The sequence below is a fragment of the Oncorhynchus gorbuscha genome, linkage group LG09 (genome assembly GCF_021184085.1).
Source record: "Oncorhynchus gorbuscha isolate QuinsamMale2020 ecotype Even-year linkage group LG09, OgorEven_v1.0, whole genome shotgun sequence".
Taxonomy (NCBI): Eukaryota; Metazoa; Chordata; class Actinopteri; order Salmoniformes; family Salmonidae; genus Oncorhynchus; species Oncorhynchus gorbuscha.
The window spans coordinates 80,774,476-80,800,576 of NC_060181.1; the positions used below are offsets into that span (position 1 = coordinate 80,774,476).

General features: G+C 49.7%; 1 protein-coding gene across 1 annotated transcript in view; it reads left to right on the forward strand.

The window, feature by feature from the left end:
- LOC124044168 (unconventional myosin-XVI-like) overlaps window positions 1-26,101 on the forward strand; it is a 519,573-nt gene that overhangs the window by 187,371 nt on the left and 306,101 nt on the right. Inside the window, exons 22-27 of the mRNA XM_046363671.1 lie at window positions 1,525-1,674; window positions 1,936-2,136; window positions 2,342-2,417; window positions 7,050-7,237; window positions 8,296-8,376; window positions 10,322-10,527. Coding sequence (XP_046219627.1) covers window positions 1,525-1,674; window positions 1,936-2,136; window positions 2,342-2,417; window positions 7,050-7,237; window positions 8,296-8,376; window positions 10,322-10,527 — 902 coding nt within the window. The remainder of the gene's footprint in view (window positions 1-1,524; window positions 1,675-1,935; window positions 2,137-2,341; window positions 2,418-7,049; window positions 7,238-8,295; window positions 8,377-10,321; window positions 10,528-26,101) is intronic.

Here is a 26,101-nt window from a genome sequence, read left to right on the forward strand (position 1 = left end):
AAGTTTAAAGCCGGATTTGGATACAAAAAGATTTCCCAAGCTTTAAACATCCCAAGGAGCACTGTGCAAGCGATAATATTGAAATGGAAGGAGTATCAGACCACTGCAAATCTACCAAGACCTGGCCGTCCCTCTAAACTTTCAGCTCATACAAGGGGAAGACTGATCAGAGATGCAGCCAAGAGTCCCATGATCACTCTGGATGAACTGCAGAGATCTACAGCTGAGGTGGGACACTCTGTCCATAGGACAACAATCAGTCGTATATTGCACAAATCTGGCCTTTATGGAAGAGTGGCAAGAAGAAAGCCATTTCTTAAAGATATACATAAGAAGTGTTTTTTAAAGTTTGCCACAAGCCACCTTGGAGACACACCAAACATGTGGAAGAAGGTGCTCTGGTCAGATGAAACCAAAATTGAACTTTTTGGCAACAATGCAAAACGTTATGTTTGGCGTAAAAGCAACACAGCTCATCACCCTGAACACACAATCCCCACTGTCAAACATGGTGGTGGCAGCATCATGGTTTGGGCCTGCTTTTCTTCAGCAGGGACAGGGAAGATGGTTCAAATTGATGGGAAGATGGATGGAGCCAAATACAGGACCATTCTGGAAGAAAACCTGATGGAGTCTGCAAAAGACCTGAGACTGGGACGGAGATTTGTCTTCCAACAAGACAATGATCCAAAACATAAAGCAAAATCTACAATGGAATGGTTCAAAAATAAACATATCCACGTGTTAGAATGGCCAAGTCAAAGTCCAGACCTGAATCCAATCGAGAATCTATGGAAAGAACTGAAAACTGCTGTTCACAAATGCTCTCCATCCAACCTCAGTGAGCTCGAGCTGTTTTGCAAGGAGGAATGGGAAAAATGTCAGTCTCTCGATGTGCAAAACTGATAGAGACATACCCCAAGGGACTTACAGCTGTAATCACAGCAAAAGGTGGCGCTACAAAGTATTAACTTAAGGGGGCTGAATAATTTTGCACGCCCAATTTTTCAGTTTTTGATTTGTTAAAAAGGTTTGAAATATCCAATAATGTCGTTCCACTTCATGATTGTGTCCCACTTGTTGTTGATTCTTCACAAAAAAATACAGTTTTATATCTTTATGTTTGAAGCCTGAAATGTGGCAAAAGGTCGCAAAGTTAAAGGGGGCCGAATACTTTCGCAAGGCACTGTATATGTGACATATCTCCCCCGCCAGCCACCCACAGCCTAACACCCTCAGAGAAGAAGCTGCCGATTGGACAATGTACTTTCTGTCTGTGCTGACTGCAGGGTTAGGATGGGGTCAGGATGAGGTCATACAGTCCTCTGGTATAAGGTCTCCAGATTGCAGTGGTGTGCTTTGGGGAGGTCGTGAGGAACCTATATTAGTGTGCACCATGCCTGGGTTGTTTCTGTAAAGATTTTTCATGACGTTGGGGTCCATTACATTACATTTCACATTCAGCCAGTTTAGAAATGCACCATTTACTTTCGTGTTAACTTGTCTGTGTGTGTGTGTTCCCAGCTGTGTGTGAACATGACCAACGAGCGTGTGAGGCTGTACGTCTCAGAGGTGCTGTTCCATGAGGAGCAGGCCGAGTGTCTACAAGAGGCCATCGCCATGGAGACGCTCCGGTCGCCCAGCAACCAACCTGCTGTTCTAGACTTCTTCCTGGTAATATTTTTTCCCCTGCCATGCCACACCACCCCTTTAAGAACTGGGACTACCCCTTTAACATCAAGACATTTCTCATTCCTGAAAAGGCTTTGGAGTTTGTATTGGTTTTGAGTGTGTGTAAATAGATTTTGAGGTCAAACTACAGAGATCTAGGATCACATTACACTACCTCAAATTCTATCATTAAACATTTAGTAGCTGTGTGTTACAATTCTCTCCCATGTGTGATTCTATGACCACTGTCTTCCATCTTCCCAGAAGCCTCAGGGTCTGCTGTCTGTGATGGATGAGGAGAGCCAGTCGCTGAGACCTACAGAACAGACCCTCTACAAGAGACTGCAGTCACACCTCGACAACACACCCACACATGGTATCTCCTTGACAACCAAGGACGGCAACGGCAACCCCCCGCCCATAGACCAGGGTCCTGCCTTCACTGTGAAACACTACACAGGCCAAGTGAGTGGGCATTCATGCACACACACACACACACACACACACACACACACACACACACACACACACACACACACACACACACACACACACACACACACACACACACACACACACACACACACACACACACACACACACACACACACACGACCTATGTTGTGTGTATATTTGTCATGTAACTGCCTGTCTGTTCTCTGATTGGTAGATGGCCTATGACCTCACAGGAACACTGGTGAAGAACAAGGACTCCCTCCCCCAAAACCTGCTTCTTGTTCTGAAGTGTAGGTATCAGCCAAAATACACACACACACACACACACACACACACACACACACACACACACACACACACACACACACACACACACACACACACACACACACACACACACACACACACACACACACACACACACACACACACACACACACACACACACACACACACACACACACACACAACCCCATCCAACACACTCACACTGATCCAGAATCAAGATGTCTATTAATGAATGGTGTGTGTGTTGATAGCAGCAGTAGTGTGTATATAATATATTGAGCATGGTCAGGTGTGTGCTGGTGTTTTTGTGAGCAGAGTGGAGTAGGACAGGCAAGCATTGTGTCAGAGCCAGGACCAGCATGTTTACTGTCTCAGGCTGATTACTGTGGTTGGCTGACATTTAAATAATGAGCATAATCAAAGGCTTCTAAGATGGTTTTTATACGTTTCCCTGTCTCTCTCCCTGTCTCCTCTCCCTGTCTCCTCTCCCTGTCTCCTCTCCCTGTCTCCTCTCCCTGTCTCCTCTCCCTTTCTCTCTCCCTGTCTCCTCTCCCTTTCTCTCTCCCTGTCTCCTCTCCGTTTCTCTCTCCATGTCTCCTCTCCCTGTCTCTCTCCCTGTCTCTCTCCCTGTCTCTCTCCCTGTCTCCTCTCCCTGTCTCCTCTCCCTGTCTCATGTCCTCGTCTCCTCGCCCTGTCTCCTCTCCCTGTCTCATCTCCTCGTCTCCTCTCCCCGTCTCCTTTCCCTGTCTATGTCCCTGTCTATGTCTGTCTCGTTTCCCTGTCTATGTCCGTCTCATTTCCCTGTCTATGTCCGTCTCCTCTCCCTGTCTATGTCCGTCTCGTTTCCCTGTCTATGTCCGACTCCTTTCCCTGTCTATGTCCGTCTTGTTTCCCTGTCTATGTCCGTCTCCTCTCCCTGTCTATGTCCGTCTCCTTTCCCTGTCTATGTCCGTCTCGTTTCCCTGTCTATGTCCGTCTCCTTTCCCTGTCTATGTCCGTCTCCTTTCCCTGTCTATGTCCGTCTCCTTTCCCTGTCTATGTCCGTCTCCTTTCCCTGTCTATGTCCGTCTCCTTTCCCTGTCTATGTCCGTCTCCTTTCCCTGTCTATGTCCGTCTCCTTTCCCTGTCTATGTCCGTCTCCTTTCCCTGTCTATGTCCGTCTCCTATCCCTGTCTATGTCCGTCTCCTTTCCCTGTCTATGTCCGTCTCCTTTCCCTGTCTATGTCCGTCTCCTTTCCCTGTCTATGTCCGTCTCCTTTCCCTGTCTATGTCCGTCTCCTTTCCCTGTCTATGTCCGTCTCCTTTCCCTGTCTATGTCCGTCTCCTTTCCCTGTCTATGTCCGTCTCCTTTCCCTGTCTATGTCCGTCTCCGCTACCTGTCTATGTCCGTCTCCGCTACCTGTCTATGTCCGTCTCGTTTCCCTGTCTATGTCTGTCTCGTTTCCCTGTCTATGTCCGTCTCCTTTCCCTGTCTATGTCCGTCTCCTCTCCCATGTCTATGTCCGTCTCGTTTCCCTGTCTATGTCCGTCTCCTCGCCCTGTCTATGTCCGTCTTGTTTCCCTGTCTATGTCCGTCTTGTTTCCCTGTCTATGTCCGTCTCCTTTCCCTGTCTATGTCCGTCTCCTTTCCCTGTCTATGTCCGTCTTGTTTCCCTGTCTATGTCCGTCTCCTCTCCCTGTCTATGTCCGTCTTGTTTCCCTGTCTCTGTCCGTCTTGTTTCCCTGTCTATGTCCGTCTTGTTTCCCTGTCTATGTCCGTCTCCTCTCCCTGTCTATGTCCGTCTTGTTTCCCTGTCTATGTCCGTCTCCTCTCCCTGTCTATGTCCGTCTTGTTTCCCTGTCTCTGTCCGTCTTGTTTCCCTGTCTATGTCCGTCTCCTCTCCCTGTCTATGTCCGTCTTGTTTCCCTGTCTATGTCCGTCTCCTCTCCCTGTCTATGTCCGTCTTGTTTCCCTGTCTATGTCCGTCTCCTCTCCCTGTCTATGTCCGTCTCCTCTCCCTGTCTATGTCCGTCTTGTTTCCCTGTCTCTGTCCGTCTTGTTTCCCTGTCTATGTCCGTCTCCTCTCCCTGTCTATGTCCGTCTTGTTTCCCTGTCTATGTCCGTCTCCTCTCCCTGTCTATGTCCGTCTTGTTTCCCTGTCTCTGTCCGTCTCCTTTCCCTGTCTATGTCCGTCTCGATTCCCTGTATATGTCTGTCTCCTTTCCCTGTCTATGTCCGTCTCCTTTCCCTGTCTATGTCCGTCTCCCTTCCCTGTCTATGTCTGTCTCCTTTCCCTGTCTATGTCCGTCTCCTTTTCCTGTCTATGTCCGTCTCCTCTCCCTGTCTATGTCCGTCTCGTTTCCCTGTCTATGTCCGTCTCCTTTCCCTGTCTATGTCCGTCTCCTCTCCCTGTCTATGTCCGTCTCCTCTCCCTATATATGTCCGTCTCCTTTCCCTGTCTATGTCCGTCTCCTCTCCCTGTCTATGTCCGTCTCCTCTCCCTATATATGTCCGTCTCCTTTCCCTGTCTATGTCCGTCTCCTTTCCGTGTCTATGTCCGTCTCCTTTCCCTGTCTATGTCCGTCTCCTTTCCCTGTCTATGTCCGTCTCCTTTCCCTGTCTATGTCCATCTCCTTTCCCTGTCTATGTCCGTCTCCTCTCCCTATATATGTCCGTCTGTCTCCTTTCCCTGTCTATGTCCGTCTCCTCTCCCTGTCTATGTCCGTCTCCTCTCCCTGTCTATGTCCGTCTCCTTTCCCTGTCTATGTCCGTCTCCTTTCCGTGTCTATGTCCGTCTCCTTTCCGTGTCTATGTCCGTCTCCTTTCCGTGTCTATGTCCGTCTCCTTTCCCTGTCTATGTCCGTCTCCTTTCCCTGTCTATGTCCGTCTCCTTTCCCTGTCTATGTCCGTCTCCTTTCCCTGTCTATGTCCGTCTCCTTTCCCTGTCTATGTCCGTCTCCTTTCCCTGTCTATGTCCGTCTCCTTTCCCTGTCTATGTCCGTCTCCTTTCCCTGTCTATGTCCGTCTCCTTTCCCTGTCTATGTCCGTCTCCTTTCCGTGTCTATGTCCGTCTCCTTTCCCTGTCTATGTCCGCCTCCTTTCCGTGTCTATGTCCGTCTCCTTTCCCTGACTATGTCCGTCTCCTTTCCGTGTCTATGTCCGTCTCCTTTCCGTGTCTATGTCCGTCTCCTTTCCCTGTCTATGTCCGTCTCCTTTCCGTGTCTATGTCCGTCTCCTTTCCCTGACTATGTCCGTCTCCTTTCCGTGTCTATGTCCGTCTCCTTTCCGTGTCTATGTCCGTCTCCTTTCCCTGTCTATGTCCGTCTCCTTTCCGTGTCTATGTCCGTCTCCTTTCCCTGTCTATGTCCGTCTCCTTTCCGTGTCTATGTCCGTCTCCTTTCCCTGACTATGTCCGTCTCCTTTCCGTGTCTATGTCCGTCTCCTTTCCGTGTCTATGTCCGTCTCCTTTCCGTGTCTATGTCCGTCTCCTTTCCCTGTCTATGTCCGTCTCCTTTCCCTGTCTATGTCCGTCTCCTTTCCGTGTCTATGTCCGTCTCCTTTCCGTGTCTATGTCCGTCTCCTTTCCGTGTCTATGTCCGTCTCCTTTCCCTGTCTATGTCCGTCTCCTTTCCCTGACTATGTCCGTCTCCTTTCCCTGTCTATGTCTGTCTCCTTTCCCTGTCTATGTCCGTCTCCTTTCCGTGTCTATGTCCGTCTCCTTTCCGTGTCTATGTCCGTCTCCTTTCCGTGTCTATGTCCGTCTCCTTTCCCTGTCTATGTCCGTCTCCTTTCCGTGTCTATGTCCGTCTCCTTTCCGTGTCTATGTCCGTCTCCTTTCCGTGTCTATGTCCGTCTCCTTTCCCTGTCTATGTCTGTCTCCTTTCCCTGTCTATGTCCGTCTCCTTTCCCTGTCTATGTCCGTCCCCTTTCCCTGTCTATGTCCGTCTCCTCTCCCTATATATGTCCGTCTCCTTTCCCTGTCTATGTCCGTCTCCTCTCCCTGTCTATGTCCGTCTCCTGTCCCTATATATGTCCGTCTCCTCTCCCTGTCTATGTCTGTCTCCTCTCCCTGTCTCTTTTGTTCCTTTGTGCATATTTTGCTGAATGTACACACAGATAAAGGTCAAAGGGTAAAGGTGAAATGAGACAGCGGTGCTGGGGGTTATGGGGACTGGTTTGTGGACCTCTGTAGTCAGGTGGTAGTGTTGGTGATGATTGCATAAATTAATAGACAATTACCTCGGGAAGCCACAGTCATTACAACCTACAACCAGGCTAGGAAATTCCTTTCAAGATTTCTCTCTCTTTCTCCCACACACACATGCCTGTCTCACAGAGCTCTTTGTTGTTGAGGGCTGCTCCACGTGTTCTGTGGCAGCATGCTCAGCCTACTCTCTTATGGAGATGATTGTTTACATGCCTATTATGTTTCTCCAATCCCTCCCTCTCACTCCTCCTCTTTTCCCTCCCTCCTTTCTTCCAATCATCCATCTCCTTTTAATCTCCTCATGTCTCCGGTCTGCTTCCTTTCTCCTATCCTGCTCCCACTGCTCCTCTCCTCCAATCCTCTCCCTCCGATTTTCCCCCTCCCCTCCCCTCCCCTCCCCTCCCCATCACCTCCCCTCCCCTCTCTCTCTGTGTGATCCCCTAACAGCCAGTGAGAGTGTGTTGGTGCAGCAGTTGTTCAAGTCCAAGCTGACCCAGACTGGGTCTCTGGTACCGGGCCAGGCCAGAATGGCTCTGAGAGGGACCAAAGCAGCCCTGCTCCTTCACAGGATGTCATCCCCCTCCAGCCTCTCCCCCGCAGGCCACGAGCCCCGGAGGTACCTGGACCTCACCAAGGTACTAGACAATGGTTACCATACCATATGACACGTAGTGTGTAGCATAGCATACCGCATACCCTCACCAAGGTATGGAGGACTAAGTGACATGCCCATTTACGATATGACATACCATCCATAGACATCTGTTCTGATAAGGTGCAGTAGACAAGCCAGTGAAGGTCCTAATGACTCATGAGTCATACCTACACCCCAACCTCTCCAAACAGCCACTCTGTTCTGATAAGGTGCAGTAGACAAGCCAGTGAAGGTCCTAATGACTCATGAGTCATACCTCTACACCCCAACCTCTCCAAACAGCCACTCAGGTATTTATTTACTACTCATCAATGGAACTTTTCCTGGTAAAATCAACAAGACCTCAGTAAAGTACCGCTAATCAGTGTGTCGGTTCACTGCTTGGTGTGCTAGTCAGCGTGATGTATTTTGACTTCACGGTCAATAGAAATTACAAACAGCTAAAACCGTCACTCATCAAAAAACTCAAAATTGTGCATCCCCTTTATGGAGATTGGTAGTTAGGGGAGTTGGTGATGGCCAATGTTGAAAGCAGGATATGTCCATGTCTTTGACACACTCTGTTGGAACCTGGGGGTTCCGATTGGATAAGTAGCAGGCGGGAGCAGAGGATCGATGGAAAAGCAGGGAGTGTGTGCTTTGACACACACACACACACACACACACACACACAAATATGTGGTAAGAGAGTACCATATCCATTTTGTCATGCCGTTTTAAGGGTACACAAACCAATCACCCCTCTGTTAGAAAATATCCTGTTCTTACAATGATGCCAGAAAACTTCCCGCAGGAGGACTTCATAATCTCTCTCTCTCTCTCTCTCTCTCTCTCTCTCTCTCTCTCTCTCTCTCTCTCTCTCTCTCTCTCTCTCTCTCTCTCTCTCTCTCTCTCTCTCTCTCTCTCTCTCTCTCTCTCTCAATTCAAGGGCTTTCTCGGCATGGAAAACATGTGTTAACATTGCCAAAGCAAGTGAGGTAGATAATATATAAAGTGAATATCTCTCTCTCTTCCCCTTCACCTCTTTCTCTCTCTCAGCTCTTGAAGAAGAAGGGAGCGACCTCTTTCCTGCAGAGGCTGGAGAGGTGTGGTCCAGTTACGGTCGCTGTGCAGCTGAGGGTAAGCAGTAGCACTGGACCAAACCTCAACCATAACACAAACACTTTCTCCAGTAGGGATCCACTCACCTCAACCTAAACAATAATGTCATTCTACCTCTCTAGCTGACCATGACCCTGTCTGCATAGAGTACTTTCCTCTGGTCAATGGTATAGGGAATAGGGGGCCATTTTGGATGTGACCCCTGATCTCTGAACCACAACAAATGACAAAAGACGTCTATAAAATGTGGTAGTAATCTGTAGTTGATCCATGTGAAACAACATTCATTTAGATGGATCCCTTGAATGAGAGCAGTGGGGTGCCAGCAGACCAGAACTGTGGTCTAACAGTGAATGGAGAGAAGGAGAGAGAGAGGAGAGAAGGAGAGGGAGAGAGGAGAGAAGGAGAGAGAGAAGGAGAGAGAGAAGGAGAGGGGGAGAGGGAGAGAGGGAAAGAGGGAGGGGAAAAGAGAGAGAGAGGAGAGAAGGAGGGCGGGAGAGAGAGAGAAGAGAGAATGAGAGTGTGGGATGAAGAATCACGCTGTACCCAGTCAAGCATAAAGCCCTCTGAATGTATGAATGAACAATGAACAACGGGATCTGTGTGTGTGTGTGTGAGCGTGCATGTGTGCGTGCATGTGTCTGACGTTATGGCTAGCAGTACAGTAGCCTACTAATACACACGTACAGTACAGAGCGATGTAATTAAGGAGTGGTAAGAAACAGAAATGTGTGTGTGGCGTGGTCGAGTGGCGCCGGTGTATTTAGTGTCTGAGAAACACACTCACCCAGCCTTAGTCAGGGTAAAGAGGCCTTTGTGTTGCTGGTCTCTACAGAGGCAACACACCCTAAGCAATCAGACTACTTCATCACACACATACTCCATGACATCACTCCTCACTCACTGTTGTCTTGGCGACCGCTGACCACACCAAGGGAACCCCGACCATGACACCCCCCCCTTCACAAACACACACACACACACACCTTCCTCTGTGTGGAGAAGTTATGTGTTCAGTTCAGTCCTAAGAGCTCTACTGTAGACACAGTACTTGCCAGGCCTACAGATCTCTATAGACTATACAGTATGGCATCAAATGGGTGAGGAACTATTCCAGGTTGAATAACTATTTCAGGTTGAGGAACTATTCCAGGTTGAGGAACTATTCCAGGTTGAGGAACTCTTCCAGGTTGAGGAACTATTTCAGGTTGAATAACTATTTCAGGTTGAGGAACTATTCCAGGTTGAGGCACTATTCCAGGTTGAAGAACTATTCCAGGTTGAGGAACTATTCCAGGTTGAATAACTATTTCAGGTTGAGGAACTATTCCAGGTTGAATAACTATTTCAGGTTGAGGAACTATTCCAGGTTGAATAACTATTTCAGGTTGAATAACTATTCCAGGTTGAAGAACTATTCCAGGTTGAGGAACTATTCCAGGTTGAATAACTATTTCAGGTTGAGGAACTATTCCAGGTTGAGGAACTATTCCAGGTTGAGGAACTATTTCAGGTTGAATAACTATTTCAGGTTGAGGAACTATTCCAGGTTGAATAACTATTTAAGGTTGAGGAACTATTCCAGGTTGAGGAACTATTCCAGGTTGAGGAACTCTTCCAGGTTGAGGAACTATTCCAGGTTGAATAACTATTTCAGGTTGAGGAACTATTCCAGGTTGAATAACTATTTGAGGTTGAGGAACTATTCCAGGTTGAGGAACTATTCCAGGTTGAGGAACTCTTCCAGGTTGAGGAACTCTTCCAGGTTGAGGAACTCTTCCAGGTTGAGGAACTATTCCAGGTTGAGGATCTATCCATATTGAAGCTGATACCAATGCCATTGCTTTCACATGTTTGAAAGTGATAAGGGCTATAGGACTGAGGAAAAGGTTCAACTCCATTTCCATGTGCATAAGGAACATGAACTTCAACATGAATCAATATCCCCCCCTCCCCCTTTCAGAACTCTCTGTCAGAGGTGGTCAGTAAGCTACAGGCGTGCACCCCTCACTTTGTGGAGTGTGTACGTCCCAACAGCAGTGACATGGCGGACAGCTTTGACAGTTGCCACGTGTCTACCCAGCTGCAGTACGTCGGGGTGCTGGAGATGGTCCGGATGATCCGCTATGGCTACCCTGTACGCCTGCCCTTCAACAGCTTCCTCACCAGGTAGGTACCACCATACCGTGCCTGCTGCTCCTGTAGAACTTGAAGAGGGAGGACAGACATGGCACTGATTCATAATGGATTTGTATTGGCCTCTATTGTCAGGTTCCGTTTCAGCCCCGACAGCCCTTTCCCCATAGTTTGCAGATATGAAGGAATCCAAACGGTGTAAAAGGATGTGGATGGCTCAATCTTGACTTTCAATTAGGTTTGAGAAGCTTCTCCCACGAATCCAATCTTTTCAGATCTGTGAAGACTGAAGAGGTGAATGGGCTATGGGCTGAAATGGAACCAGGCCTGTGAGTGTGGTGGGTCACTGTGTGATGGAAGTCTGTGTGATGGGAGAATGTGTCCTCTCTATAGAGGTCTGTGTGATGGGGGATGTGTCCTCTCTGTAAAGGTCTGTGTGATGGGAGAATGTGTCCTCTCTATAGAGGTCTGTGTGATGGGAGTACGTGTCATCTCTGTAGAGGTCTGTGTAATGGGGGATGTGTCCTCTCTGTAGAGGTATGTGTAATGGGGGATGTGTCCTCTCTGTAGAGGTCTGTGTAATGGGGGATGTGTCCTCTCTATAGAGGTCTGTGTGATGGGAGGATGTGTCCTCTCTATAGAGGTCTGTGTGATGGGGGATGTGTCCTCTCTATAGAGGTCTGTGTGATGGGGGATGTGTCCTCTCTATAGAGGTCTGTGTGATGGGGGATGTGTCCTCTCTGTAGAGGTCTGTGTAATGGGGGATGTGTCCTCTCTGTAAAGGTCTGTGTGATGAGATGATCTGTACTCTCTATAGAGGTCTGTGTGATGGGGGATGTGTCCTCTCTGTAGAGGTCTGTGTAATGGGGGATGTGTCCTCTCTGTAAAGGTCTGTGTGATGAGATGATCTGTACTCTCTATAGAGGTCTGTGTGATGGGGGATGTGTCCTCTCTGTAAAGGTATGTGTGATGGGATGATGTGTCCTCTCTGTAAAGGTCTGTGTGATGGGATGATGTGTCCTCTCTGTAAAGGTCTGTTTGATGAGATGATCTGTACTCTCTATAGAGGTCTGTGTGATGGGGGATGTGTCCTCTCTGTAAAGGTATGTGTGATGGGATGATGTGTCCTCTCTGTAAAGGTCTGTGTGATGGGATGATCTGTACTCTCTATAGAGGTCTGTGTGATGGGATGATGTGTCCTCTCTGTAAAGGTCTGTTTGATGAGATGATCTGTACTCTCTATAGAGGTCTGTGTGATGGGGGATGTGTCCTCTCTGTAAAGGTCTGAGTGATGGGGGATGTGTCCTCTCTGAATGCACCAATTTGTAAGTCGCTCTGGATAAGAGCGTCTGCTAAATGACTTATGTAAATGTAAATGTAAAGTGTAAATGTAAATTATGTAAATGTAAATGTAAATGTAAAGGTCTGTGTGATGGGGGATGTGTCCTCTCTGTAAAGGTCTGTGTGATGGGGGATGTACTGTAGCAGCACAGGGAGCATCATACCCTGTCTTCTCCCTGTCCTCTCCCTTGCCCTCTACCTGCATTCTCCATGTCTTCTCCCTGCACTCTCCCTTGCCATCTACCTGCCATCCACCTGTCTTCTCCCTGCCTTCTCCCTGGACTCTCCCTTGCCATCTACCTGCCTTCTCCATGTATTCTCCCTGTCTTCTCCCTGACATCTTCCTATCTTCTCCCTGGACTCTCCCTTGCAATCTCCCCTGCCTTCTCCCTGCCTTCTCCCTGCCATCTCCCTATCTTCTCCCTGCCATCTCCCTATCTTCTCCCTGCCTTTCCCCTGTCTTCTCCTTGCCATCTCCCTATCTTCTCCCTGCCTTCTCCCTGCACTCTCCCTTGCCATCTCCCTATCTTCTCCCTGCCATCTCCCTATCTTCTCCCTGCCTTCTCCCTATCATCTCCCTGCCTTCTCCCTGCCATCTCCCTATCTTCTCCCTGCCTTTCCCCTGTCTTCTCCTTGCCATCTCCCTATCTTCTCCCTGCCTTCTCCCTGCACTCTCCCTTGCCATCTCCCTATCTTCTCCCTGCCTTCTCCCTGCCTTCTCCCTGCACTCTCCCTTGCCATCTCCCTATCTTCTCCCTGTCATCTCCCTATCTTCTCCCTGCCTTTCCCCTGTCTTCTCCTTGCCATCTCCCTATCTTCTCCCTGCCTTCTCCCTGCCTTCAACCTATCTTCTCCCTGCCATCTCCCTATCTTCTCCCTGCCTTCTCCCTATCTTCTCCCTGCCTTCTCCCTATCTTCTCCCTGCCATCTCCCTATCTTCTCCCTGCCATCTCCCTATCTTCTCCCTTGCCATCTCCCTATCTTCTCCCTGCCATCTCCCTATCTTCTCCCTTGCCATCTCCCTATCTTCTCCCTTGCCATCTCCCTATCTTCTCCCTTGCCATCTCCCTATCTTCTCCCTGCCATCTCCCTATCTTCTCCCTTGCCATCTCCCTATCTTCTCCCTTGCCATCTCCCTATCTTCTCCCTTGCCATCTCCCTATCTTCTCCCTTGCCATCTCCCTATCTTCTCCTTGCCATCTCCCTATCTTCTCCTTGCCATCTCCCTATCTTCTCCCTGCCATCTCCCTATCTTCTCCCTGCCATCTCCCTATCTTCTCCCTGCCATCTCCCTATCTTCTCCTTGCCATCTCCCTATCTTCTCCTTGCCATCTCCCTATCTTCTCCCTGCCATCTCCCTATCTTCTCCCTGCCATCTCCCTTGCCATCTACCTGTCTTCTCCCTTTCTTCTCCCGATCTTCTCCCTGCACTCTCCCTTGCCATCTACCTGTCTTCTCCCTTTCTTCTCCCGATTTTCTCCCTGCACTCTCCCTTGCCATCTACCTGTCTACTCCCTTTCTTCTCCCTATCTTCTCCCTGCCCTCTCCCTATCTTCTCCCTGGACTCTCCCTTGCAATCTCCCCTGCCTTCTCCCTGCCTTCTCCCTGCCATCTCCCTATCTTCTCCCTGCCATCTCCCTATCTTCTCCCTGCCTTTCCCCTGTCTTCTCCTTGCCATCTCCCTATCTTCTCCCTGCCTTCTACCTGCACTCTCCCTTGCCATCTCCCTATCTTCTCCCTGCCATCTCCCTATCTTCTCCCTGCCTTCTCCCTATCATCTCCCTGCCTTCTACCTGCCATCTCCCTATCTTCTCGCTGCCTTCTCACTGCCATCTCCCTATCTTCTCCCTGCCTTCTCCCTGCCTTCAACCTATCTTCTCCCTGCCATCTCCCTATCTTCTCCCTGCCTTCTCCCTATCTTCTCCCTGCCATCTCCCTATCTTCTCCCTGCCATCTCCCTATCTTCTCCCTTGCCATCTCCCTATCTTCTTCCTGCCATCTCCCTATCTTCTCCCTTGCCATCTCCCTATCTTCTCCCTTGCCATCTCCCTATCTTCTCCCTTGCCATCTCCCTATCTTCTCCCTGCCATCTCCCTATCTTCTCCCTTGCCATCTCCCTATCTTCTCCCTTGCCATCTCCCTATCTTCTCCCTTGCCATCTCCCTATCTTCTCCCTGCCATCTCCCTATCTTCTCCCTGCCATCTCCCTATCTTCTCCTTGCCATCTCCCTATCTTCTCCCTGCCATCTCCCTATCTTCTCCCTGCCTTCTCCCTATCTTCTCCCTGCCTTCTCCCTGCACTCTCCCATTCCATCTCCCTATCTTCTCCCTGCCATCTCCCTATCTTCTCCCTGCCTTCTCCATGCCATCTCCCTTGCCATCTACCTGTCTTCTCCCTTTCTTCTCCCGATCTTCTCCCTGCACTCTCCCTTGCCATCTACCTGTCTTCTCCCTTTCTTCTCCCGATCTTCTCCCTGCACTCTCCCTTGCCATCTACCTGTCTACTCCCTTTCTTCTCCCTATCTTCTCCCTGCCCTCTCCCTATCTTCTCCCTGCCATCTCCCTATCTTCTCCCTTGCCATCTCCCTATCTTCTCCCTTGCCATCTCCCTATCTTCTCCCTGCCATCTCCCTATCTTCTCCCTGCCATCTCCCTATCTTCTCCCTGCCATCTCCCTATCTTCTCCCTGCCATCTCCCTATCTTCTCCCTGCCATCTCCCTATCTTCTCCCTGCCTTCTCCCTGCACTCTCCCTTGCCATCTCCCTATCTTCTCCCTGCCATCTCCCTGCACTCTCCCTGCCATCTCCCTATCTTCTCCCTGCACTCTCCCTTGCCATCTACCTGTCTTCTCCCTTTCTTCTCCCGATCTTCTCCCTGCACTCTACCTTGCCATCTACCTGTCTACTCCCTTTCTTCTCCCTATCTTCTCCCTGCCCTCTCCCTATCTTCTCCCTGCCATCTCCCTATCTTCTCCCTGCCATCTCCCTATCTTCTCCCTGCCTTCTCCCTGCACTCTCCCTTGCCATCTCCCTATCTTCTCCCTGCCTTCTCCCTATCTTCTCCCTGCCATCTCCCTGCACTCTCCCTGCCATCTCCCTATCTTCTCCCTATCTTCTCCCTGCACTCTCCCTTGCCATCTCTCTTTGCTAATTGTCATTTTACAGCACACATTAGACTCTTGGTGGGTTCCCCATCCCCACACATTTGACTCTTGGTGGGTTCCCCACCCCCACACATTTGACTCTTGGTGGGTTCCCCACCCGCCACACATTATACTCTTGGTGGGTTCCCCACCACCCACACACACCTACACACATAATGCTCAGGTAGAAGTTACCAACTTAGAGTGGTTCTTCAGGTCAGCGGACCTGGACAGAAGTACAGCCTCTCGTATACATAGTCAACATGTCTCTCTCTCTCAATTCAATTCAAGGGCTTTACTGACATGGGAAACATATGTTGTCATGCCATCTCCCTTGCCATCTACCTGCCTTCTCCCTTGTCATCTACCTGCCATCTACCTGCCTTCTCCCTGCCTTCTCCATGCCATCTACCTGCCTTCTCCCTTGTCATCTACCTGCCATCTACCTGCCTTCTCCCTGCCTTCTCCATGCCATCTACCTGCCTTCTCCATGCCATCTACCTGCCTTCTACCTGCCTTCTACCTGCCATCTACCTGCCTTCTCCCTGCCTTCTCCATGCCATCTACCTGCCATCTACCTGCCATCTACCTGCCATCTACCTGCCATCTCCCTGCCTTCTCCCTGCCATCTACCTGCCATCTACCTGCCATCTACCTGCCATCTACCTGCCATCTCCCTGCCTTCTCCATGCCATCTACCTGCCTTCTCCATGCCATCTACCTGTCTTCTCCCTGCCTTCTCCATGCCATCTACCTGCATTCTCCCTTGCCATCTACCTGCCTTCTCCATGCCATCTACCTGCCTTCTCCCTTGCCATCTACCTGCCTTCTCCATGCCATCTACCTGCCTTCTCCATGCCATCTACCTGCCTTCTCCCTGCCTTCTCCCTGCCTTCTCCCTGCCTTCTCCATGCCATCTACCTGCCATCTACCTGCCTCCTCCCTGCCTTCTCCATGCCATCTACCTGCCATCTACCTGCCTCTTCCCTGCCTTCTCCATGCCATCTAAATGTCTTCTCCCTGCCTTCTCCATGCCATCTACCTGCCTTCTCCCTGCCTTCTCCATGCCATCTACCTGTCTTCTCCCTGCCTTCTCCATGCCATCTACCTGCCTTCTCCATGCCATCTACCTGCCATCTACCTGCCTTCTCCCTGCCTTCTCCATGCCATCTACCTGTCTTCTCCCTGCCTTCTCCATGCCATCTACCTGCCTTCTCCCTGCCTTCTCCATGCCATCTACCTGCCATCTACCTGCCATCTCCCTTGCCATCTACCTGTCTTCTCCCTTTCTTCTCCCTATCTTCTCCCTGCACTCTCCCTTGCCATCTACCTGCCATCTCCCTGTCTTCACCCTGTGCTCTCACTTGCCCTCTACCTTCCTTCTCCATGTATTCTTCCTGCCTTCTCATTGCCATCTACCTGTCTTCTCCCTGCCTTCTCCATGCCACCTCCCTTGCCATCTTCCTATCTTCTCCCTGCCATCTACCTGCCATCTACCTGCCTTCTCCCTGCCTTCTCCATGCCATCTACCTGTCTTCTCCCTGCCTTCTCCATGCCATCTACCTGCCTTCTCCCTGCCTTCTCCATGCCATCTACCTGCCATCTACCTGCCATCTCCCTTGCCATCTACCTGTCTTCTCCCTTTCTTCTCCCTATCTTCTCCCTGCACTCTCCCTTGCCATCTACCTGCCATCTCCCTGCCTTCACCCTGTGCTCTCACTTGCCCTCTAACTTCCTTCTCCATGTATTCTTCCTGCCTTCTCATTGCCATCTACCTGTCTTCTCCCTGCCTTCTCCATGCCACCTCCCTTGCCATCTTCCTATCTTCTCCCTGCCATCTACCTGCCTTCTCCATGCCTTCTCCTTGCCATCTACCTGCCTTCTCCATGTCTTTTCCCTGCCATCTCCCTATCTTCTCCCTGCACTCTTCCTTGCGCCATCTACCTGCCTTTTCCCTGCACTCTCCCTTGCCATCTACCTGTCTTCTCCCTGTCTCCTCCCTGCCTTCTCCCTGCCATCTCCCTATCTTCTCCCTGCCTTCTCCCTGCTTTCTCCCTATCTTCTCCCTGCCTTCTCCCTACGATCTCCCTATCTTCTCCCTGCCTTCTCCCTACGATTTCCCTATCTTCTCCCTGCCTTCTCCCTGCCATCTCCCTATCTTCTCCCTGCCTTCTCCTTGCCATCTCCCTATCTTCTCCCTGCCTTCTCCTTGCCATCTCCCTATCTTCTCCCTGCCTTCTCCTTGCCATCTCCCTATCTTCTCCCTGCCTTCTCCTTGCCATCTCCCTATCTTCTCCCTGCCTTCTCCCTGCACTCTCCCTTGCCATCTCTCTTTGCTAGTTGTCTTTTACAGCATACATTAGACTCTTGGTGGGTTCCCCACCCCCACACATTAGACACTTGGTGGGTTCCCCACCCCCACACGTTAGATTCTTGGTGGGTTCCCCACCCCCCACACATTAGACTCTTGGTGGGTTCCCCACCCCCCACACATTAGACTCTTGGTGGGTTCCCCACCCCCACACATTAGACTCTTGGTGGGTTCCCCATCCATACACATTTGACTCTTGGTGGGTTCCCCACCCCCACACATTTGACTCTTGGTGGGTTCCCCACCTGCCACACATTATACTCTTGGTGGGTTCCCCAACCCCACACATTAGACTCTATGTGAGTTCCCCACCCCCACACATTTGACTCTTGGTGGGTTCCCCATCCCCACACATTTGACTCTTGGTGGGTTCCCCACCCCCACACATTTGACTCTTGGTGGGTTCCCCACCCGCCACACATTAGACTCTTGGTGGGTTCCCCATCCCCACACATTTGACTCTTGGTGGGTTCCCCACCCCCACACATTTGACTCTTGGTGGGTTCCCCACCCGCCACACATTATACTCTTGGTGGGTTCCCCACCACCCACACACACCTACACACATAATGCTCAGGTAGAAGTTACCAACTTAGAGTGGTTCTTCAGGTCAGCGGACCTGGACAGAAGTACAGCCTCTCGTATACATAGTCAACATGTCTCTCTCTCTCAATTCAATTCAAGGGCTTTACTGACATGGGAAACATATGTTGTCATGCCATCTCCCTTGCCATCTACCTGCCTTCTCCCTTGTCATCTACCTGCCATCTACCTGCCTTCTCCCTGCCTTCTCCATGCCATCTACCTGCCTTCTCCCTTGTCATCTACCTGCCATCTACCTGCCTTCTCCCTGCCTTCTCCATGCCATCTACCTGCCTTCTCCATGCCATCTACCTGCCTTCTCCATGCCATCTACCTGCCTTCTACCTGCCATCTACCTGCCTTCTCCCTGCCTTCTCCATGCCATCTACCTGCCATCTACCTGCCATCTACCTGCCATCTACCTGCCATCTCCCTGCCTTCTCCCTGCCATCTACCTGCCATCTACCTGCCATCTACCTGCCATCTACCTGCCTTCTCCCTGCCTTCTCCATGCCATCTACCTGCCTTCTCCATGCCATCTACCTGTCTTCTCCCTGCCTTCTCCATGCCATCTACCTGCATTCTCCCTTGCCATCTACCTGCCTTCTCCATGCCATCTACCTGCCTTCTCCCTTGCCATCTACCTGCCTTCTCCATGCCATCTACCTGCCTTCTCCATGCCATCTACCTGCCTTCTCCCTGCCTTCTCCCTGCCTTCTCCCTGCCTTCACCATGCCATCTACCTGCCATCTACCTGCCTCCTCCCTGCCTTCTCCATGCCATCTACCTGCCATCTACCTGCCTCTTCCCTGCCTTCTCCATGCCATCTAAATGTCTTCTCCCTGCCTTCTCCATGCCATCTACCTGCCTTCTCCCTGCCTTCTCCATGCCATCTACCTGTCTTCTCCCTGCCTTCTCCATGCCATCTACCTGCCTTCTCCATGCCATCTACCTGCCATCTACCTGCCTTCTCCCTGCCTTCTCCATGCCATCTACCTGTCTTCTCCCTGCCTTCTCCATGCCATCTACCTGCCTTCTCCCTGCCTTCTCCATGCCATCTACCTGCCATCTACCTGCCATCTCCCTTGCCATCTACCTGTCTTCTCCCTTTCTTCTCCCTATCTTCTCCCTGCACTCTCCCTTGCCATCTACCTGCCATCTCCCTGCCTTCACCCTGTGCTCTCACTTGCCCTCTACCTTCCTTCTCCATGTATTCTTCCTGCCTTCTCATTGCCATCTACCTGTCTTCTCCCTGCCTTCTCCATGCCACCTCCCTTGCCATCTTCCTATCTTCTCCCTGCCATCTACCTGCCATCTACCTGCCTTCTCCCTGCCTTCTCCATGCCATCTACCTGTCTTCTCCCTGCCTTCTCCATGCCATCTACCTGCCTTCTCCCTGCCTTCTCCATGCCATCTACCTGCCATCTACCTGCCATCTCCCTTGCCATCTACCTGTCTTCTCCCTTTCTTCTCCCTATCTTCTCCCTGCACTCTCCCTTGCCATCTACCTGCCATCTCCCTGCCTTCACCCTGTGCTCTCACTTGCCCTCTACCTTCCTTCTCCATGTATTCTTCCTGCCTTCTCATTGCCATCTACCTGTCTTCTCCCTGCCTTCTCCATGCCACCTCCCTTGCCATCTTCCTATCTTCTCCCTGCCATCTACCTGCCTTCTCCATGCCTTCTCCTTGCCATCTACCTGCCTTCTCCATGCCTTCTCCTTGCCATCTACCTGCCTTCTCCATGTCTTTTCCCTGCCATCTCCCTATCTTCTCCCTGCACTCTTCCTTGCGCCATCTACCTGCCTTCTCCCTGCACTCTCCCTTGCCATCTACCTGTCTTCTCCCTGTCTCCTCCCTGCCTTCTCCCTGCCATCTCCCTATCTTCTCCCTGCCTTCTCCCTGCTTTCTCCCTATCTTCTCCCTGCCTTCTCCCTACGATCTCCCTATCTTCTCCCTGCCTTCTCCCTACGATCTCCCTATCTTCTCCCTGCCTTCTCCCTGCCATCTCCCTATCTTCTCCCTGCCTTCTCCTTGCCATCTCCCTATCTTCTCCCTGCCTTCTCCTTGCCATCTCCCTATCTTCTCCCTGCCTTCTCCTTGCCATCTCCCTATCTTCTCCCTGCCTTCTCCTTGCCATCTCCGTATCTTCTCCCTGCCTTCTCCCTGCACTCTCCCTTGCCATCTCTCTTTGCTAGTTGTCTTTTACAGCATACATTAGACTCTTGGTGGGTTCCCCACCCCCACACATTAGACACTTGGTGGGTTCCCCACCCCCCACACATTAGATTCTTGGTGGGTTCCCCACCCCCCACACATTAGACTCTTGGTGGGTTCCCCACCCCCCACACATTAGACTCTTGGTGGGTTCCCCACCCCCCACACATTAGACTCTTGGTGGGTTCCCCATCCATACACATTTGACTCTTGGTGGGTTCCCCACCCCCACACATTTGACTCTTGGTGGGTTCCCCACCCGCCACACATTATACTCTTGGTGGGTTCCCCAACCCCACACATTAGACTCTATGTGAGTTCCCCACCCCCACACATTAGACTCTTGGTGGGTTCCCCATCCCCACACATTTGACTCTTGGTGGGTTCCCCACCCCCACACATTTGACTCTTGGTGGGTTCCCCACCCGCCACACATTATACTCTTGGTGGGTTCCCCACCACCCACACACACCTACACACATAATGCTCAGGTAGAAGTTACCAACTTAGAGTGGTTCTTCAGGTCAGCGTGACCTGGACAGAAGTACAGCCTCTCGTATACATAGTCAACATGTCTCTCTCTCTCTATTCAATTCAAGGGCTTTACTGACATGGGAAACATATGTTGTCATTGCTAAAGAAAGTTAAATATATAGTAAAATAAGTTAAATAAACAATCAAATGTACAGTTAACATTGCACGTAAATATGGGTTGCTTTTACAATGGTGTTTGTTTTTCACTGGTTGACCTTTTCTTGTGGCAACAGGTAACAAATATTAATGCAGTGACGACACACTGTGGTAGTTTATCACCATTTGGTTGGATTTAGAATTATTTGGATCTGTGTAAATATGGTCATAGATTTGGAAGTGCAGCTCAGTTTCCACCTCATTTTGTGGGCAGTGGGCACAAAGCATGTCTTCTCTTGAGAGCCAGGCCTGCCTACGGCAGCCTTTATCAATAGCAAGGCTATGCTCACTGAGTCTGTACATAGTCAAAGCTTTCCTTAAGTTTGGATCAGTCACAGTGGTCAGGTATATTGCCACTGTGTACTCTCTGTTTAGGGCCAAATAGCATTCTAGTTTGCTAGAATGCTATTTATCTTGTTTTCTCATGATTTGGTTTGGTCTAATTGTGATGCTGTCCTGGGGCTCTGTAGGGTATGTTTGTGTTCGTGAACAGAGCCCCGGGACCAGCTTGCTTAGGGGACTCTTCTCCAGGTTCATCTCTCTGTAGGTGATGGCTTTGTTATGGAAGGTTTGGGAATCGCTTCATTTTAGGTTGTTGTAGAAATGATTGGCTCTTTTCTGGATTTTGATAATTAGCAGGTATTTACCTAATTTTGCTCTGCATGCATTAATTGGTGTTTTACGTTGTACACTGAGGATATTTTTGCAGAACTCTGCATGCAGAGTCTCAATTTGGTGTTTGTCCTATTTTAGGAATTATTGGTTGGTAAGCGGACCCCAGACCTCACAACCATAAAAGGCAATGGGTTCTATAACTGATTCAAGTATTTTTAGCCAGATCCCAAGTTGTATGTTGATTTTTATGTTCCTTTTGATGGCATAGAAGTCCCTTCTTCCGTTGTCTCTCAGCTTTGTGGAATTGACCTGTGGCACTGATGTTTAGGCTGAGGTATGTATTGTTTTTTGTGTGCTCTAGGGCAACGGTGTCGAGATGGAATTTGTATTCATGGTCTCTCGCTCTGTCTCTCTCTCTTTCTCTCTCTCTCTCTCTCTATCTTTCTCTCTCTCTCTCTCTCTCTCTCTCTCTCTCTCTCTCTCTCTCTCTCTCTCTCTCTCTCTCTTTCATAGCTAACTGCCAGGTCACTGTGATCCCTAATGTGGCAGGCACAAAGTGGTTTTGCTCAATAACACCTATCTAAAGGATGAAGAGGTGGGAAACAGTGTGTGTGCGCTGGGTGCAAGCCTGCTGTACCTGATAAGTACACACCACCATCTCCCACGTGTCATCCTGACACACACACACACACTCACACACACAAACGTGTGAGTCTGTAACATGTCAGAGTGACTTCTGAAGAGGTTCATAGTGTCCCCCACTAAACTTTATAATAATTTCCTTCTCCCTTTTCACACTTCTTTTCCTATTTATGTTGTAATCTCCTTCATTCCTTCTATCACACCTAATCTCTCCATTATTACTGGCTATTCCTGTCTTCTTCTGGGATATGTTCTGGCCGTTGTGATGTAGGGAGAGGGTTTATGTTCTGCTTGCACCTCTTCCTTTGATTCTCAGAATCATTCTCAGCTCAACCTCTTCATTTCATAGTATGAATAGGTTGAGCTCCCTTCATCTATCTCTTTTTCTAACCCACATGTCTATCTCAACCTCTCTCTCCCTTCTCCATCTCTCCCCTCACCCTCCTCTCTCTCAATGTAATTTCATTTTAAATTTAAGGGCTTTATTGGCATGGGAAACATATGTTAACATTGTCAAAGTAATTTCTCTCCTCTGCCCCTCTCCATCCTCTCCCTCTCTCCCTCCCCTCTCAACCCTCTGCCCCTCTCTCTACCCTCTCCATCCTCTCCCTCTCTCCCTCCCCTCTCAACTCTCTGCCCCTCTCCATCCTCTCCCTCTCTCCCTCTCTCCCTCCCTTCTCAACCCTCTGCCCCTCACCCTCCATCCTCTCCCGTCTATATCCTCTCCCTCTCTCTCTTCCCCCTCTCTCTCCCCTCTCAATCCTCTCCCTCTATCACTATCCCCTCTTTTTCCTCTTTGACTCCTCTCGCAATATTTCCCTCACCATCTCTCTCTCTCTCTCTCTCTCTCTCTCTCTCTCTCTCTCTCTCTCTCTCTCTCTCTCTCTCTCTCTCTCTCTCTCTCTCTCTCTCTCCTCTATCTCTCTCTCTCTCTCTCCACTATCTCTCTCTCTCTCTCATCTCTCACCATCTCTCTCACCATCTCTCTACACCATCTCTCTCACCATCTCTCTCTCTCTCTCTCTCTCTCTCTCTCTCTCTCTCACCATCTCTCTCTCTCTCTCTCTCTCTCTCACCATCTCTCTCTCTCACCATCTCTCTCTCTCTCTCTCTCCTGTCTCTGAGGATAAAAGGATTACCGTGTATATTCCACCAGATAATGAAAGAGGACACACACATTGGTCACATGACCTCCCAAAAGTGTCCAACACCCCTGACGGAGTAAACACTATTGTGCTCCCAGAGGTCCCGTCGGGACACACTTTTATTTTAAATTTTTATTTCACCTTTATTTAACCAGGTAGGCTAGTTGAGAACAGGTTCTCATTTGCAACTGCTATGTGGCCATGATAAAGCATAGCAGTGTGAACAGACAACACAGAGTTACACATGGAGTAAACAATTAACAAGTCAATAACACAGTAGAAAAAAAAGGGGAGTCTATATACAATGTGTGCAAAGGGCATGAGGAGGTAGGCGAATAATTACAATTTTGCAGATTAACACTGGAGTGATAAATGATCAGATGGTCATGTACAGGTAGAGATATTGGTGTGCAAAGGAGCAGAAAAGTAAATAAATAAAAACAGTATGGGGATGAGGTAGGTAAAAATGCTATTTACCGATAGACTATGTACAGCTGCAGCGATCGGTTAGCTGCTCAGATAGCAGATGTTTGAAGTTGGTGAGGGAGATAAAAGTCTCCAACTTCAGCTATTTTTGCAATTCGTTCCAGTCACAGGCAGCAGAGAACTGGAACGAAAGGTGGCCAAATGAGGTGTTGGCTTTAGGGATGATCAGTGAGATACACCTGCTGGAGCTTGTGCTACGGATGGGTGTTGCCATCGTGACCAGTGAACTGAGATAAGGCGGAGCTTTACCTAGCATGGACTTGTAGATGACCTGGAGCCAGTGGGTCTGGCGACGAATATGTAGCGAGGGCCAGCCGACTAGAGCATACAAGTCGCAGTGGTGGGTGGTATAAGGTGCTTTAGTGTCAAAACGGATGGCACTGTGATAAACTGCATCCAGTTTGCTGAGTAGAGTGTTGGAATCAATTTTGTAGATGACATCGCCGAAGTCGAGGATCGGTAGGATAGTCAGTTTTACTAGGGTAAGCTTGGCGGCGTGAGTGAAGGAGGCTTTGTTGCGGAATAGAAAGCCGACACTTGATTTGATTTTCGATTGGAGATGTTTGATATGAGTCTGGAAGGAGAGTTTACAGTCTAGCCAGACACCTAGGTACTTATAGATGTCCACATATTCAAGGTTGGAACCATCCAGGGTGGTGATGCTGGTCAGGCGTGCGGGTGCATGCAGCGAACGGTTGAAAAGCATGCATTTGGTTTTACTAGCGTTTAAGAGCAGTTGGAGGCCACGGAAGGAGTGTTGTATGGCATTGAAGCTTGTTAGATAGCACAGTGTCCAAGGACGGGCCGGAAGTATATAGAATGGTGTTGTCTGCGTAGAGGTGGATCAGGGAATCGCCCGCAGCAAGAGCAACATCATTGATATATACAGAAAAAAAGAGTCGGCCCGAGGATGGAACCCTGTGGCACCCCCATAGAGACTTCCAGAGGACCGGACAGCATGCCCTCCGATTTGACACACTGAACTCTGTCTGCAAAGTAATTGGTGAACCAGGCAAGGCAGTCATCCGAAAAACCGAGGCTACTGAGTCTGCCGATAAGAATATGGTGATTGACCTAGTCGAAAGCCTTGGCAAGGTTGATGAAGACGGCTGCACAGTATTGTCTTTTATCGATGGCGGTTATGATATCGTTTAGTACCTTGAGCGTGGCTGAGGTGCACCCGTGACCGGCTCGGAAACCAGATTGCACAGCGGAGAAGGTACGGTGGGATTCGAGATGGTCAGTGACCTCTTTCAGAACATCTGCTATCTGGGTGTGGATCTGTTCCCTGAACAGTTGCATATCGCGGGGACTATTCGATGCTATTGCAGTCCGCCACAGGATGTTTTTGTGCTGGTCGAGTGCAGTCAGGTCTGGAGTGAACCAAGGGCTATATCTGTTCTTAGTTCTGCATTTTTTGAACGGAGCATGCTTATCTAAAATGGTGAGGAAGTTACTTTTAAAGAATGACCAGGCATCCTCAACTGACGGGATGAGGTCAATGTCCTTCCAGGATACCCGGGCCAGGTCGATTAGAAAGGTCTGCTCACAGAAGTGTTTTAGGGAGCGTTTGACAGTGATGAGGGGTGGTCGTTTGACTGCGGCTCCGTAGCGGATACAGGCAATGAGGCAGTGATCGCTGAGATCCTGGTTGAAGACAGTGGAGGTGTATTTGGAGGGCCAGTTGGTCAGGATGACGTCTATGAGGGTGCCCTTATTTACAGATTTAGGGTTGTACAGGCAATGAGGCAGTGATCGCGGAGATCCTGGTTGAAGACAGCGGAGGTGTATTTGGAGGGCCAGTTGGTCAGGATGACGTCTATGAGGGTGCCCTTGTTTACAGATTTAGGGTTGTACCTGGTGGGTTCCTTGATGATTTGTGTGAGATTGAGGGCATCTAGCTTAGATTGTAGGACTGCCGGGGTGTTAAGCATATCCCAGTTTAGGTCACCTAACAGAACAAACTCTGAAGCTAGATGGGGGGCAATCAATTCACAAATGGTGTCCAGGGCACAGCTGGGTGCTGAGGGGGGTCGGTAGCAGGCGGCAACAGTGAGAGACTTATTTCTGGAGAGAGTAATTTTCAAGATTAGTAGTTCGAACTGTTTGGGTATGGACCTGGAAAGTATGACATTACTTTGCAGGCTATCTCTGCAGTAGACTGCAACTCCTCCCCCTTTGGCAGTTCTATCTTGACGGAAGATGTTATAGTTGGGTATGGAAATCTCATAATTTTTGGTGGCCTTCCTGAGCCAGGATTCAGACACGGCAAGGACATCAGGGTTAGCAGAGTGTGCTAAAGCAGTGAGTAAAACAAACTTAGGGAGGAGGCTTCTGATGTTGACATGCATGAAACCAAGGCTTTTTCGATCACAGAA